The 18,281-nt window shown below is 30.0% G+C and overlaps 1 protein-coding gene and 1 pseudogene across 1 annotated transcript; one reads left to right on the top strand and one right to left on the bottom strand.

Annotated features, from left to right (window-relative positions):
• Positions 1–392: 392 nt before the first annotated feature.
• Positions 393–1,795, top strand: LOC110645449 (uncharacterized). Its single transcript, XM_021798635.2, has 2 exons — positions 393–1,252; positions 1,374–1,795. The coding sequence occupies exons 1-2, from the start codon at positions 402–404 to the stop codon at positions 1,624–1,626; spliced, it is 1,104 nt and encodes a 367-aa protein (XP_021654327.2). The 5' UTR covers positions 393–401; the 3' UTR covers positions 1,627–1,795.
• Positions 1,796–3,839: 2,044 nt separating this feature from the next.
• On the bottom strand, positions 3,840–14,298 carry LOC131173007 (protein NRT1/ PTR FAMILY 2.7-like; annotated as a pseudogene).
• Between the last annotated feature and the right edge of the window lie 3,983 nt (positions 14,299–18,281).

An 18,281-nucleotide genomic window follows, 5' to 3' on the forward strand; every position in this document is an offset into this window, starting at 1 on the left:
ATTATTTTTTATTCAATAATTTATTTATATAATTTTTATAATTATTCATACATAGCGCGGGAATAATTCAGCTAGTGTCGATATAAAAAGAAAAAAAAAAATAAAAGGAAGAAATGATAAGACACAATCAGAAAACTGTATACATGCATGGAACATTCTCATCACCAACCGCAGCCAGCATAGGACATTTAAGGGTAAAAACCCTAATAAAGAAACTAAAGCACACACATTCTATCTCTGCAACAAAAATGGCATCTTTTCAAAAACACGCCTTCTCATTTCCAAAAGTCACCACTCGAAACCCAGAGAGTGCATCCTTCTATTTCTATAAAAAAAAACCCTACCCCTTGATCACCCTTATCTTATTCTTATCCCTGTGCTCATAATTTCGATCAACCACAATGGCATCTCTTTCTTTTCCTTGTTATCTTTTAAGCCCGATCGTGTCCCAAGAAGAGATCAAAATTTTTCACAACATAGATCGCATTCTTTATGCTAGGCTTGTCATCAATCTTAACCGTGACCCTGCAGAGTCCATTCAAGTCATGGCCTTCTGGATATGGCTAGAAAGGGCAAGGCTTGTTGTTGGTGATTTAGTGAATAAGATGTTGTTCCTTCCTGAAACCTTTAATAATTCCTTGGCCGATGAGGCTGTTCTTTGTTTGAATTGCATTGGTAATGATCAGTTTCATCTCTCTCCTGCTATTAGTAGCGATATTCCTTTAATCCATCGCTTCAGTAAAACTAGCCTTTCTCTTCAGTTTTTCCATGGAAATAGACTAGCCATTCTTCGTGAAGTTTCCAACATTGTCAACGAAGTTTGCTTGAGAGCTTTCGAAGATATTTTGCAACAGGTAGAGAAGTTGAAGTTGAAGGTAGTTGATGATCATGAAGTTATTGGAAATATCCGAGGAAAAGAAATGATGAACAAACATCCTTTTAGTGTTTATGGTTTTCCTGTGATTAATACTCTGTTGCCTATAATATATAATTCAGAGGTTCATGGAGCTTATGGTCACATGGGTAATGGGGGAGGATATTCAAGTTTTGTGCCTGGTCTTGATCCTTATGATCTTGCCATTCAGACACAGGCTTTGAACAAAGAAATTGGAGATGTATTGAGCCATATTCCGATCTGTACAACTGACGAAAAAAAAGATAATGTTATTCCTGTAGATGATAGGACTATTTTCTTGACATTCTCTAAAGGGTACCCTATTTCCGAAGATGAAATCAGAGATTTCTTCACCAGGTTACTTCTCTCTCTAGGTCCTTTCTTTTCTTTCTCATGTGTTTGGCTTCTTTTTTTTTTTGGATAAGCATGTGTTTGGCTAATGTTATCATTTACGTTTTTATTTTTCTAATGATTTCAGAAAATATGGAGACTGTATTGATGCAATTCGCATGCAAGAAGTATTGGGCGATCATGGCCAACCACTGTATGCACGCCTTGTTGTTCTATCTCCTTCTATTATTGGAGTGATTCTTGAAGGCAAGAACAAGGCAAAGTTCTCCATTAATGGAAAGCATGTTTGGGCTCGAAAATATGTCCGAAGAAACCAAAGGCTGTTTTCATCACCACCATCATCGCAGCCAACTTCTCCTACAAGACCATCAAAAGCTTAAATTTACTAATGGATATGTTGGTTTAGTTATCCTACTGTATTTTGCAATTTTTTTTGTTTGATATTTGATTCTTCAAAAATGGTTATGGGTAGTGGAAGATTTTATCATAATGAACTCCACCATGACTTTATTACATTGCTTCAAAGCGTAGGATTTATTATATTAGGTAAATTCTTGCATAAATCCAGTATATAATAGATCTAAGATACAAATATATGAGACTCACATATTTATTAGTTGAAATCACATTACATCTTGTATCTATCTTGAATTTGTAGTGGACCGAGTTTAGGCAAAAAAAATCCTCCCTTAATAAAGTCAATCGAAGTCTTTTATAGAAGGTTTAGTTGCTCATAAGCATTTCCAACAAAAAGCTTTCAAATGCCCTATCAATTGTTTCGAGATATTATATAGTACAACCGTAATTTCATGTCAGCATTTGACCTGAAATGACAAACTAATTATGGAATTAAATATAAAAAGGTAGTTATCATTTTAAAAAAAACTACTTTTAATATAAGGATAAAATTAAATTTTATGAGATCTATTATTACTTAATTGTTACTCCATAATTCAGTTACTTTTACATTCGAAGTTCAAAACTTTGCGAAACTAAATTTTATGCAGTGAACCTTGCTAGTATTGTTAGGTTAATACCTAAGAGCCACCTTTAAGGAATCAGAGAGATGTGATAGAAGTTAGCTAAGACTAATATTAAGGTAATCTCATTAACTCTCATAATCCTCATGCTTGTTTGTATGCCTTAGCCTTAATTTTTAGCTCATGTGTCAACATATATATATATATATATATATAATGTTTTAAATTTTTATTAATTATTGTATATTTTATTTTTATTATTTTTCTCTCTCAAAATTTTTAATAAATATTTCATAATTAAAATAATTAAAATCTATCTTTATGTAATAAATATGTAAATATATATAATAAGTATAAATATACAAATATATGTAATTAATATATTATATTTACCTTATAATAATGGCTGCATATTATTATAGTATTAAGAGGGTAAGAATTAATAACTTATTAAGTATCAATCATTTGAAAATATTTTACTAGTATATATATATATATATATATATATATAAATTTTGACTAGAATTACCAAATAATGCTTAATGATATATATTTGTAATGTTTTTATCATTTATCTTGTATAAAACACTTAACTTGTTAGTCCTATAGTATATCTATTCTGTCGAATAAACGCAATCTTTCAAAAGATTACAATTACGATGAAGTGTTCTATTAGAAAAGATGTTGAGACGTCAAAACAACTCAGAATTCATCTGAAAGGCGGCAGTGATGTTGCCTCTATAAGCGGTTCCTCTATGAAAAAGACGGCGGTGGCAGTGACGATGATTTAATTTGTTAGACCTATGGTTTGGCGACAGTAATGGCTGCATCGATCGTTGATGGAAGGCGAGGAGTGCATATAACCCTCTACTCTGATTCAATATGGATAGCCTGCTCCTTTTCAACATGGAGGTCAATTTTTACTATGGATTATTGATAACTGTGCTACCCACCACATCACTTCAGATTTGGTCATTCTCAATATTGCTAATGAAATTAAGTGTGAGGAATAACTATACAAGGGTTAGTAATGGTTGAGTTTTGCCTATATTTCAGGCTGGCAGTGTCAAACAACCTAGATTCAAAGACCAATATAAAGAGCACTTAGAGACCAAAACGAGATCAAAATACAGTCAGGACAAAAAATAGAGAAACTTTGTTTATAAAAACTGTGAAACTCCATGAGAAGCGCTTCCTTTTAAATCAATCTCTAAAAAGCTAATAAAACAGGGAAAATTGAGAAATAGGTCATATCCACTGATTAAATATAGAATTGCGCTTCCACCATACAATCAAGAAAGAAATCCTACATAACTTGAACAAATGTGGCCTACCAAACTGAAAATTAAAATTCAAGAATATATTTATAATTTTAAACAAATAGACGAGAATGATTCTTTCAATTATTGTAATTAAAAACTTTAATTTTTGGTTTATCTTCATACATGAGAACCTTAAAAGATCACATCAAACACCTAATTACTATTAGACAATACACCAATTAAGAAGCCTTTTATTAACATAAAATTACTAGACCATTGCCTAATTAAGCTAAGAACACTTATTGGAAGGCGGCTTAAACTCGCAGTCTTAAGTTCTTTGAAATCGTAACCTTAATAAGCAATGCTAGAAGCCTCATCATGATTATGATCATCATGCCTTTCAACATTTTGATACTTAAACAACTTAGCACACATGAGATAGTACCCAAAGTTCACCACCCCTATCACTGCCAACATCCAAAATACATTATCCAGTCTCCCATCATTAAAGTTGTTATTAGGTAACCATCCTGTGGATCGACGCACCAAATGAGTGATTCCTATGCTTAGATAAAATCCAATTCCAATTAGTAGTGAAATAATAGCCGTAGAAGTACTTCTTAAGGATCTTGGAAATTCTTGATAATACGATGCTACTTGTCCAGCAAAGTGAAACCCCTCCCCAACCTCTAAAATGGCTAATTGCAAAACAAGACATGGTCCTGACATGGGCTCGATTGATGATCCAGGTGTGCAACTAATGTTATGGGTTCGAACCATAGGAAGCCTCCTTGACTCCATTAGGGCAGATACCACCATAGCTAGGATATTGATAACATGGCCGATTCCTATACGTTGGAGGGGTGTCAAGGTTTGACCAATCAGATTTCGCCACGCGGGAAGAAAGAAGCGATCAATGATGAAGATTGATGGAGCGGTGGCTGCTAGGTTAAAGACTAGGAAAGACCCAGGTGGGACTTTGAAGCGTGGTCCAAGGTGCCTGTCCATAGTAAGGGCTTGGAGGATTGTTAGGATATAGCTATGGTAGTACTCAAGAAAATGCTAGTAGACCATAGTGGCATGATTTTGATTAGGGTCTTGAGATCTTCTAATTCCTCCAATGTACATAGCTTCCAAGATGATTGAGTTTCATTAGCTGTTCTTATGACTGCAAAATTCAAAGATCTGCATAGAAAGAAGAAGAAGAAGAAAGAAGAAGATATATCTTAATGTTGATAATATTGGACTCAACATTGATTCTATTAGAATTAATTATTGAATTCAGCACATAAAAAAATATTGTTGGAGCATCTTTCTATTTGCTATAAAGCGATGTCCAAAACATATAGCCGCTGATGCTAGGAAAATCCTCACCCAGACATGTTCATTCATTGTGCTTGCATAAATATAATTCATGCTTGTAATTTATTTTGTCTTCAGATTAAAATAAATAAATAAATAACAAGACATATAAGGGTTTGTTTACTTATAGAAAATAATTCTCTAATTTTTATTTTTAATTTTTTTAAGAAAACTTTAATTCTTATTTTTCATAAAAATGAAAAATGAGAAAATATGAAAAATATATTCGCTTGTCATTAATAAAAATTAGTTTTCTAATTCATAAATAAAAAAAATTATTTATATATTTCATAATTAAAAAAATAGTATAAAATGTATTTATAAACTTATTTTACTTTTAAAAATTATTAATATCACTGCAAAATATAGATTAGCGATAAATTGTCGTTGAAGTTTATTAGTGGTGAGATTTTTAGTGATAACTATAATTTATTGCTAATCAATATTATTAGCGATGAAATTTTAACCTCTAGCTAATTCATAACTGAAATTTTTTATAGTGTATATGTTATTTATTTATTTTAATGTAATTAATTTTTTATTATTATAAACAAATATTTTTTAAATAATTATTCAATGTTAGTCGTGAATATTGAAGTTATATTATAATTTTGATTATAAAAAACTCATTATGTTATATTTAGAAAATAATATTTCTATTATAAAAAAAAAGTGAAAAATAACTCAAAATTGTTTTTTTTTTTAATTGTTAGTGATCTGACAGTCCCACCTTCGTAATATTAAATTTGATACAACTGTAGTACCACTATCTTTAACATTTCAGAATTAGATTATTCATGATATGAAATTTCATCAAGATATGTGTTTTATTCTAAATTTAATAAGGAGAACAATGTTACCTAAAAGTTGATTCTCCAGCTAGTCCATATTCTTGTGTCAAAATTTTATTAATCATCAAGACATTCCTCCACAACCCCCCACCCCCCTCTATTTCTTGAAAAAAAAAAAATCCTTTTATTTTAAAAAATTAAATATAAAATTTTAATTATTTTTATGTTTATTTAAATTATTAAAAATTTTAATAAATAATTTTATTAATTTATCTTTAAAAGATTTCATCTAAATTTAAGAATAATAATTTTATTAAATTTATATTTAAATTTAATTTTATCTCCAATTATGAAAATAAATTAAATATTGAAACCAAAAACTTTAATTTTTAGCAAAAAATTTATCTCCATTTATTTATCCAGCCAAAATTTTAATTACTATTTTTACAATTATAAATTATTATTTTAAACGTTAATTAATTTAAAAATATTTTTACACAAACATAAGTTCTTAAAATTTAAATTTAATTTTTCTATGACATTTCAACTCTTTAGCTCTCAAATCCTAAATCAAATTCTAAAAAATTAATCTCCTAATCCACAGCTACAAAAAAATATTATAATGAATATTAGTTGTGTTATGAACTTTTTATTATTTTAATTATTTAAAATTAATAAAATATATAATTTATAGAGGAAAAAGAATGTGTATTATTGTTTGATGAAAGTGTAATTTATAAACTTTATTAATCATAATAATTATATAATTTGTTTAAATTTTCACTGTTTAATCTTGCGTCTACCTTGGAATCACGCAACTTAAAAAATTTAAAATATGTACGAAGAATTTTAAGAATTTTGTTTTGGCAAGTCTAATATACCTGAAATTTTCTGTACGATTGCGAACTTGCAACTTAGTGGTGTCTCCCTGATAATAGTCCAAACCCTGAAAATTCCTGATAACATCTTCCTTTCGCGAATGGCTGCAACCACAACATGAGCAATGCTCATGAAGGGACTTCCCTTCAGCTTAATTCGCCAGTAAACACGGCTAAGCTAATGGCATTAGCAATGACACAGATCCCAAACCCTAAACCCCAACTAACATTATCCTGAATTTAGATGATAACTGTGAAGCTTATGATACCAGCAAGGTACAAGGTGAAAAAGTACCAGTTGAAGAATATTGCTTGATGGTTTGGCTTGTCAAATTGGTCTGCGTCCATAGTTGCAATACTGAAGCGTGTGCCTCCAAGTCCCTTTGAAGCTATGGAGAAGGCCAGGTAGAGGACTCCATATTGAAGGTGTAATGGAGTTTGACATGCATATGAACCAACTGCACATGATGGAGGTCTCAAGGAAGGGATTGTAGATGTTAGGGTTAACATGATCATACCTGGGAAGTTGCAATAAAAATAGTTACTTTGTTAATGATAACAATAACTAATAACCTCATGATGTTTTAACTCTCATTACATATCTGAAAAGGGTATGATCTGATCATTATTGTTATGATCACAATAGAAATCACATGCTGAAAATGGTAAATAATGCACATATACTTGACCCCAGATATGTTATAAATAGCTTGTATGTTAGATAGTATAGAGAGAAAGAATTCTTATATTGTTAAAATATAAGAAAGTGAAGGAATGACAAGAGTGAAATATGTATAGAATTATATATATATATATATATATATATATATATATATATATATATATATATATATATATATATATATAATTCAATATATATTATTCTATTATGGCACTTGACAAGTATATGTGTGAAATAAAATAATTATCATATTGTAATTTTCATAAATAAATTACGAACAGATGTGTTTATTAACAAGTAGATGTGTCTGTTAATAGACAGACATGTCAATTCTATACAAACAGTCACAACTATTTGTATAGGTGTCTGTTAATAAACAGACATGTCTATTATATATAAAAAGTCATAACTATTTATATAGGTGTCTGTTAATAAATAGATATGTCTATATAAATAGTCATAACTATTTATATAAATAGTCATAACTATTTATATAGGTATATTTTAATAAACAGATATGTCTATTACACAAACAGTTGTATCTATTAGAGATAAACAGATGTGTCTATCTAGAAAATGTGCCATGACTTTTCATTCTTTATAAATATGGATGAGTTTTTCAATTCAGATATATACTACTTCTACTTCTTCTTCTTTTCTTCTAGTCTCTCTAAATTCAGTTCATATAAAGAGTTCTTAAGGGAAATCTTCAGGAGTTGCTGTCTGCAGATTTCAAGTTTTGTTGTATCCTGGAGGTATATTGCCATAACCTTGTAGCAATCTAGTGGGGGCAATTAATACCTTAAAGATAGTGATTCATCACGCCTCAAAGCCTATTCTACACCCACTACCTCAACAATTTTAAGGTATTAATCGTAATGGAGTCCAAGGCTATTTCCGTGATGAATTAAGAGTTTGTGAAACTTGATCATTTTGATGGGACAAACTATGTTCACTGGAAAGACAAGATGTTATTCTTACTCACCACATTGAAGATTTCTTATATACTTGATCCAAGTCTGCCTGCTATTTTACCACCAACTCCAGAAGATTCTGAACAAGTGAAAGCAGATCGAGACAAACGTGAAAAAGATGAATTGCTATGCAGAGGTCATATTCTTAACAACTTGTCAGATAGGCTATATGATCTATTTACTTCTGTCAAGTCTCCAATGGAAATCTGGAGATCACTGGAGTTCAAATACAACTTAGAAAAACAAGGTGTGGATAAATTTCTCATCATGAAATATTTTGAATTCCAAATGGTTGATAATATATCTGTTATGGATCAAGTCCATGAGTTACATGTCCTTGTTTCAAAACTTAAAGATTTGAAAGTGATAGTTCCTGAATCGTTGCAAGTAGGAGGAATAATAGCAAAGCTTCCTCCTAGTTGGAATGATTATAGAAAGAAATTACTGCATACCACAGAAGATTTTTCTCTTGAACAGATTCAGAAACACTTGCGCATTGAAGAAGAGACAAGAAATCGTGATAAGAAATTTGTTTCTGAATCTATTACAAAAGTTATTTTTGTGCAAGGAAGTCAGAATTTTCAAAAGAGAAATTCTGGAAGTAAGAGAAAGTTTCCTGAAGCAGCAGGCAATAGTACTAGTTATGGCAGCAACAGCAAATCAAAGAAAGAAAGAACTTGTTACAATTGTGGCAAGAAAGGGCATTACAAACCTGAATGCAGGTTTCTAAAGAAATATAAGAAAGAAGATACGAATAATAGTGCTTAGAATTCCAATAAAGCAAATATAGTTGAACAAACTACTGAATTGATTGCAATGATATCAGATTTGTATATTGGAATTGTAACAGAACTCAATATGGCTACAACAACCAAATCCAATGATTGGTGGTATGATTCTGGGGCTACTGTTCATGTTTGCAATGATAAGACTCAATTTAAAAATTATGAAGAAGTTGTAAATGGGTAGAAAGTTCTAATGGGCAATCATGATTCCGCTAAAGTGGTGGGAAAAGGAAGTGTTGAATTAAACTTCACTTCTGGAAAGAAGCTATTATTAGTAAATGTGTTGTATGTGCCAGAACTAAGAAAAAATCTTGTGTCGGCTAGTCTATTGTGTAAGAAAGGTTATAAGGCTGTTCTAGAGTCTGATAAAATAATTGTGTCCATAAATGGACTATTTGTGGGAAAAGGTTACTCATGTGATGGAATGTTTAAACTCAGTATTAATAATAATATGAATATTTCTGTTTATACTGTTGAGTCATCTTTATCTTTATGGCATGATCGTTTAGCACATATTAGTTTTAGATCTTTAAAATTTATGGCTAAACATGGTTTAATTTCATATATAGATGATAATAAAAAATCTTGTGAAATCTGTATACAAGCAAAAATGATTAAGAAATCTTTTCCAAAAGTTGAAAGATCTTCTAAGTTATTAGAACTTGTGCATTCTGATATTTGTGAATTAAATGGAATATTGACTAAAGGAGGAAATAGATATTTTATAACTTTCATAGATGATTTCTCCAAATATACTTATGTTTATTTAATGAAAAATAAAGATCAAGCATTCCAAATGTTTCAGATTTATAAATCTGAAGTTGAGAATCAAAAAGAAAAAAAAATCAAAATTTTGAGAAGTGACAGAGGTGGTGAGTATTTTTCCATTGAATTTTCTTCATTTTGTGAAGAAAATGGAATTATACATCAAATTAGTGCACCTTATACACCACAATAAAATGGGTTGGCAGAAAGAAAGAATAGAACCTTAGTAGATATGCTTAATTCTATGCTTGTGAAATCTAATTTGCCAACAAACTTATGGGGAGAAGCTTTACTTACTACTTGTCACTTACATAATAGAATTCCCTCTAGAAAATTTAAGATTTCTCCATATGAATTATGGAAAAATAGAAAACCTAACTTGAACTATCTAAGAGTATGGGGCTGTTTAGCATATTATAGAGTTCCAGATCCTAAAAGGACTAAATTAGGTCCTAGAGCTTTGAAAGGAGTTTTTGTTGGTTATGCCGAAAATTTCAAAGCTTATAGAATTTTAAATTTAGACTTAAATGTAATTGTAGAATCTAGGGATGTTGAATTTATTAAAAATAAATTTCACAATGACCCTATACATGGGCCCATGAATAGTTCAAGTCAAAGCAATGGTTCTAGTATTGATATTAATTTTGAATCGACTTCTAGCAACAAAAGAAAGTTAGATTCTTCTAATAAAATTAGAAGAAGTCAACGTATTAGAAAAGAAAAGAATTTACATCCAGATTTTATATCTTCTCAGGCTATTGTTTTTCTAGTAGAAGGCAATAGGTCAATTGTACTTAACAAAATACTAATTTTGTTAAATGTAGAAGATGATCCTAAAACGTTTCAAGAGGCAATGACTACAAGGGATGTGGCCTTTTGGAAAGAGGCAATCAATGATGAAATGAATTCATTATTATTTAATAATACATGAGTTCTAGTTAATTTGCCACCTGGTTCCAAACCAATAGGATGTAAATGGGTTCTCAGAAGAAAATATAACACAGATGGATCGATTCATACTTTTAAAGCTAGATTGGTTGCAAAGGGTTTTAAACAAAAAGAGGGAATTGACTACTTTGATACATATGCACCAGTGGCTAGAATAACATCTATTAGAGTACTTTTATCTTTAGCATCAATATATAATTTATATGTACAGCAAATGGATGTTAAGACAGCCTTTCTAAATGGTGACTTAGAAGAAGAAGTATATATGGAGCAACCAGAAGGATTTGTTTTTACCAGGGAATGAAAGAAAAGTTTGTAAATTAATTAAATCTTTATATGGTTTAAAACAAGCACCGAAACAATGGCATGAGAAATTTGATTCTGCAATTTTGGAATATGGCTTTAAACATAATAGTGCTGATAAATGTATTTATTCCAAGTTTACAGATCATTTTGGTGTGATAATTTGTCTTTATGTTGATGACATGCTTATAATTGGAACAAATATGGAAGGTGTGAATGATACAAAGAAGTATCTAACCTCAAAATTTAAAATGAAAGATTTAAAAGAGGTAGATACAATCTTTGGTATCAAAGTAAAAAAATATAGTGGGGGTTTTGCTCTTTACCAATCTCATTAGATTGAGAAAATATTAAATAAATTTAATCATTTAAAAGTCAAAGAAGTAAAAACTCCATATGATGTTTCTTCCAAATTAACTGAAAATTCTGGCAAGGCTGTTGCTCAAATTGAGTATGTTAGTGCAATTGGTAGCTTAATGTATGTTATGCATTGCACTAGACCTGATATTGCTTTTGCAATATGTAAATTATCAAGATACACTAGTAAGCCTATTATTGAACATTGGAAAGCAATTTCAAGAGTTCTTGGTATTTAAAAAGAACTATAAACTTTGGTTTATTTTATAATAAATTTCTAATTGTGTTAGAAGGTTATACAGATGCTAGCTGGATAACTAGTATTAATGATAATCTATCAACTTCCGGTTGGGTTTTTACCTTAGGATGATGTGCTATTTCTTAGGCATCAAAGAAACAAACTTGTATAACCCATTCTACAATGGAATCAGAATTTATAGCTCTAGCAGCAGCTGGTAAGGAGGCAGAATGGCTGAGAAATTTTTTAGTAGATATCAAGTTGTGGCTACAACCGATGCCTGCTGTTTCCTTACATTGTGATAGTCAAGCAACAATGTCTAGAGCTTATAATAACATTTATAATGGAAAGTCTAGACATATTAACTTAAGACATGAGTATGTGAGACAATTAATCTCTGATGGAATTATTACTATTACTTATGTCAAGTCTTGTAATAATCTGGCAAATCCATTTACAAAAGGTCTTTTGAGAGATATGATAAAAAATACATATGCTGGATTAGAATTAAAAATATTTCATTAAATTTACTAATGATTGGAACCCTACTTTATAGTATTATTACTAAATAAAGTTTAAAGGGTAACAACAAGTCATTAGTAAATATTGTAATTAAGTACTTAGTGTACTAAGTTAATGGAATGAGGATGAGTATTTATACTCTTAATGAAGTTTAAAATTATTACAAAGGAAACTTCACCTATATGAACATAGGAAGTGGCGCCGCTTCAACAAAAGTGAGAATAACTTTTGTAAATGTTCATGAAAATAAGAGGTAACACAAGGCCATATTCGTGCTAAAATTTTGGTGAACTTTTTAAGTCGAACTAATTGATTCGTGTGTGTAGTGTTTCCGGTTCTATTTAATAGGAATCTAGGTTTAAGCTAAGGCCACCGTGATTTCTTTAGAACTTTGAAATACTTACACTAAGGAAAAGTTTAAATCAAAAGAAACTTTTCAATATGCATGAAATAATGGGATCTAACAATACAAGCTAAGTTGGAGATTGTTATAAATAGCTTGTATGTTAGATAGTATAGAGAGAAAGAATTCATATATTGTTAAAATATAAGAAAGTGAAGGAATGGCAAGAGTGAAATATGTATAGAATTATATATATATAATTCAATATATATTATTCTATTATGGCACTTGACAAGTATATGTGTGAAATAAAATAATTATCATATTGTAATTTTCGTAAATAAATTACGAACAAATGTGCTTATTAACAAGTAGATTTATCTGTTAATAGACAGACATGTCAATTCTATACAAACAGTCACAACTATTTGTATAGGTATCTGTTAATAAACAGACATGTCTATTATATATAAAAAGTCATAACTATTTATATAGGTGTCTGTTAATAAACAGATATGTCTATATAAATAGTCACAACTATTTGTATAGGTATCTTTTAATAAACAGATATGTCTATTACACAAACAGTTGTATCTATTAGAGATAAACAGATGTGTCTATCTAGAAAATGTGCCATGACTTTTCATTCTTTATAAATATGGATGAGTTTTTCAATTCAGATATATACTACTTCTACTTCTTCTTCTTTTCTTCTAGTCTCTCTAAATTCAGTTCATATAAAGAGTTCTTAAGGGAAATCTTCAAGAGTTGTGTCTGCAGATTTCAGGCTTTGTTGTATCCTGGAGGTATATTGCCATAACCTTGCAGCAATCTAGTGGGGGCAATTAATACCTTAAAGATAGTGATTCATCACGCCTCAAAACCTATTCTACACCCACTGCCTCAACAAAATATACTTGAGTTCTGCAAGTCTAGTTGTGATCATGATTGCAGCCTTTTCAACTAATCTACCACTAAGAGAAATTATATAATAATATAAATGCGATTCCAAGATAATCCTATAATTTATTATTAGTGTTTTTGTTATATTAACTTTAGGCTTGATACATAAATTTACCTTAAAATTTTATCAAAAAATCTCCTGGCACCCTAAATTTTTAAAATGTTACGTGGCACACTTTAACTCATGCACAAGTTTTATGATATATGTCAACTCTTATAAAAGTAAAATTAAGATATCTTTCAGATCTTACTCAGCAGATTATCATGTCAGTGCGATTGAAGTTCGCACGGGGTCTTAAAGATATTTTAATTTCATTTTACATAAGTTAAGATGTAACAATTGATGTGTATCTCATAAGGTTAGTTAAGATGTCACATCATGGTTTTCACATTATTTAGTTCGAGGATACGTTTCAATACTCAACTTTGTGTATTTAAAAACTATTTTCTGATTGAGTGTTGATAAGGAGAATTAGAAAAATAACCTACTATCTAGACTTATTTCTTTCATTCTTGTTAAACTTCCCTATTTCATTATATATATTTATCTTATAAATTCAAAATTTAAGTGCAAATTGAACGAAAAATCATCAACAACTTTCAAGTTTTAATTAAGATTATTCACAAGTGAACATATATAACTTTGTGAAAGAGTACATATAATTAGAAAGATGAAATCTGAGACTCACCAACAAGGAAATGAAGGCAAAAACAGCAACGACAGAGAAGGAGCCGAATAAGGAGTCGGCGATGATTGCTCCGACAACGGGAAAGAGATTATTGCAACCAAGAATAACATTATTAATTTGAGTAGCAGCAATACTCTTTATATTATATTCTCTTATAAAAAATACTATCAAATTGGATGACCAACCCCCAGCTGCTAGTGCAAGACCCATCACAGAACCTGCATATATGTTTAACATAATTGGAACTAATGTTGAGGCAGTAGGTGTAGAATAGGCTTTGAGGCATGATGAATCACTATCTTTAAGGTATTAATTGCCCCCACTAGATTGCTGCAAGGTTATGGCAATATACCTCCAGGATACAACAAAGCCTGAAATCTGCAGACAGCAACTCCTGAAGATTTCCCTTAAGAACTCTTTATACGAACCGTTTAGAGAGACTAGAAGAAAAGAAGAAGAAGTAGAAGTAGTATATCTGGATTGAAAAAGCTCATCCATATTTATAAAGAATGAAAAGTCATGGCACCTTTACTAGATAGACACATCTATCTATCTCCAATAGATACAACTGTTTATGTAATAGACATGTCTGTTTATTAAAAGATACCTATACAAATAGTTGTGACTATTTGTATAGACATATCTATTTATTAACAGACACCTATACAAATAGTTATGACTTTTTGTATAGAATAGACATGTCTGTTTATTAACAGATACCTATACAAACAGTTGTGACTGCTTGTATAGAATTGATATGTCTGTTTATTAACAGACACATCTACTTGTTAAGTGCCATAATAGAATAATATATATTGAATTATATATATATAATTCTATACATATTTCACTCTTGACATTCCTTCACTTTCTTATATTTTAACAATATAGGAATTCTTTCTCTCTATACTATCTAACATACAAGCTATTTATAACAATCCCCCACTTAGCTTGTATTGTTAGATCCCATTGTTTCATGCATAATGAAAAGTATCTTTCGATTTAAACTTTTCCTTAGTGTAAGTATTTCAAAGTTCTAAAGAAATCATGGTGGCCTTAGCTTAAATCTAGATTCCTATTAAACAAAAACGGAAATACTACACACACGAATCAATTAGTTCAACTTAAAAAATTCACTAAAATTTTAGCACGAATATGGCCTTGTGCTACCTCCTGTTTTCATGAACATTTACAAAAGTTATTCTCACTTTAAACTTTATTTAGTAATAATACTATAAAGTAGTGTTCCCATCATTAGTAAATTTAATGGAATATTTTTAATCCTAATCCAGCGCATGTATTTTTTATCATATCTCTCGAGAGCCCTTTTGTAATCGGATCTGCCAGATTATTACAAGACTTGACATAAGTAATAGTAATAATTCCATCAGAGATTAATTGTCTCACATACTCATGTCTTAAGCTAATATGTCTAGACTTACCATTATAAATTTTATTATAAGCTCTAGACATTATTGCTTGACTATCACAATGTAAGGAAACAGCAGGCATCGGTTGTGGCCACAACTTGATATCTAATAAAAAATTTCTCAGTCATTCTGCCTCCTTACCAGCTGCTGCTAGAGCTATAAATTCTGATTCCATTGTAGAATGGGTTATACAAGTTTGTTTCTTTGATGCCTAAGAAATAGCACATCCTCCTAAGGTAAAAACCCAACCGGAAGTTGATTGATTATCATTAATACTAGTTATCCAGCTAGCATCTGTATAACCTTCTAACACAATTGGAAATTTATTATAAAATAAACCAAAGTTTATATTTCTTTTTAAATAACCAAGAACTCTTGAAATTGCTTTCCAATGTTCAATACTAGGCTTACTAGTGTATCTTGATAATTTAAATACTGTGAAAGCATTATCAGGTCTAGTGCAATACATAGCATATATTAAGCTATCAATAGCATTAGTATACTCAATTTGAGTAATTATTCTACCAAAATTTCCAGTGAATTTGCAATAAATATCATATGGAGTATTTGCTTCCCTCAACATAATGAAATTGACAAAGAGTAAAACCCCCACTATGTTACAGCTAGGTAGTTTAGGCAGATCCCTCAAGGATAATAACCAAAATATAAATCTAGATAGTAATTTTAAAATTCTTCCAAGAATAAATTAAAGAATAATAATATTGATTGTAGGTAAAAATGAAGAGAAGAGACAAAAAAAAAGAAAGTTAATAGATTTTTTTTTTTTGGTTCCAAACTGCTATTTATAAAGCATTTGCATCTCTTCAAACATATACAATATGTCACTTTATATCTATTAGAATAGTTATATCTATTCACTTACACCTTTTAGAATAGATACAATATTTTACTTCGTATCTCTTATAACAATTACATCTATTCTCTTATACCTTTTACAACAGATACAATCGTTCACTTTGTATCTCTTTGAATAATTACATCTGTTCACTTATACCTTTTACAACAGATACAACTGTTCACTTTGTATCTCTTAGAATAATTATATCTGTTCACTTATACCTCTTAGAACATATACAACTATTTACTTATACCTTTTAGAATAGATATAATCATTCACTTATACCTTTTAGAACAGATACAGCCATTCACTTTGTATCTCTTTGAACAATTATATATGTTCACTTATGAACAGACATAACTCTTTTGAAATGAGATAAATTTTTTTATCACTAATATTTTAACAATATCCCCACCTAGTTAGTGATAGATACAATCAATATGAATTAGGATTTATGCATACAAAAAGTGTTTTTCGACTTATGCACATAAATTTTATTACCTTCTTTAACACATTCACCATGAGCTTTAGCATCATAATATAACATTTTATTTCTTCTAATATAAGCATGTCATTAACATAAAGACAAATTATCACATAAAAAACTTTTCACATGTAAGTGTTTCTGAATCTGTTTAAAAGAAAAGTTGTATGTGACATACAGTAATTTCTTCCTATAATCATTCAAACTAGAAGTATGATGTACTATTATTCCTCTAATTGCAGTGATTTAGGAACTACCACTTTCAAATCCCTAAACTTTGAAATAAAGATATGCAACTCATGGACTTATCCATAACTAGCATATTATCAAGTATTTAGAATTCAAAATATTTCATAATGAGAAATTTATCCGTACCTTTTTTTTTCTGTATTATATTCGAATTCTAACGAATTCCAAATTTCCTTTGGAGAATTGACAGAGGTAAACAAATCTTATAGCATATCTGATGAGTTATTGAGAATATGACCTCTGCATGGCAATTCATCTTCTTTTCCTGATCTGTTTTTACCTTCTCAGTGAACATAATTTGTTCCTTAAAATGATCAAGTTTCACGAACTCTTGATTCATCACGGAAATAGCCTTAGACTCCATTGTGATTAATACCTTAAAATTGTTGAGGCAGTGGGTGTAGAATAGGCTTTGAGGCGTGATGAATCACTATCTTTAAGGTATTAATTGCCCCCACTAGATTGCTGCAAGGTTATGGCAATATACCTCCAGGATACAACAAAGCCTGAAATCTGCAGACAGCAACTCTTGAAGATTTCCCTTAAGAACTCTTTATACGAACCATTTAGAGAGACTAGAAGAAAAGAAGAAGAAGTAGAAGTAGTATATCTGGATTGAAAAAGCTCATCCATATTTATAAAGAATGAAAAGTCATGGCACCTTTACTAGATAAACACATCTGTCTATCTCCAATAGATACAACTGTTTATGTAATAGACATGTCTGTTTATTAAAAGATACCTATACAAATAGTTGTGACTATTTGTATAGACATATTTATTTATTAACAGACACCTATACAAATAGTTATGACTTTTTTTATAGAATAGACATGTCTGTTTATTAACAGATACCTATACAAACAGTTGTGACTGCTTGTATAGAATTGATATGTCTGTTTATTAACAGACACATCTACTTGTTAAGTGCCATAATAGAATAATATATATTGAATTATATATATATATAATTCTATACATATTTCACTCTTGCCATTCCTTCACTTTCTTATATTTAAACAATATAGGAATTCTTTCTCTCTATACTATCTAATATACAAGCTATTTATAACAACTAATAAGAAAGAAAATAAAGAAAGGTAAAGCACACATACAGAAAGAGAGAGAGAGAGAGAGAGAGAGAGAGAGAGAGAGAGAGAGAGATTTACCT

The sequence above is a fragment of the Hevea brasiliensis genome, chromosome 14 (assembly GCF_030052815.1).
Source record: "Hevea brasiliensis isolate MT/VB/25A 57/8 chromosome 14, ASM3005281v1, whole genome shotgun sequence".
NCBI lineage: Eukaryota > Viridiplantae > Streptophyta > Magnoliopsida > Malpighiales > Euphorbiaceae > Hevea > Hevea brasiliensis.

Bases quoted from the DNA above. Each gene is read 5' to 3' on its own strand.
- LOC110645449 (XM_021798635.2), top strand. From the start codon at position 402: ATGGCATCTCTTTCTTTTCCTTGTTATCTTTTAAGCCCGATCGTGTCC. The intron at 1,253-1,373 runs GTTACTTCTCTC...TAATGATTTCAG, and splicing joins ATCAGAGATTTCTTCACCAG to AAAATATGGAGACTGTATTG.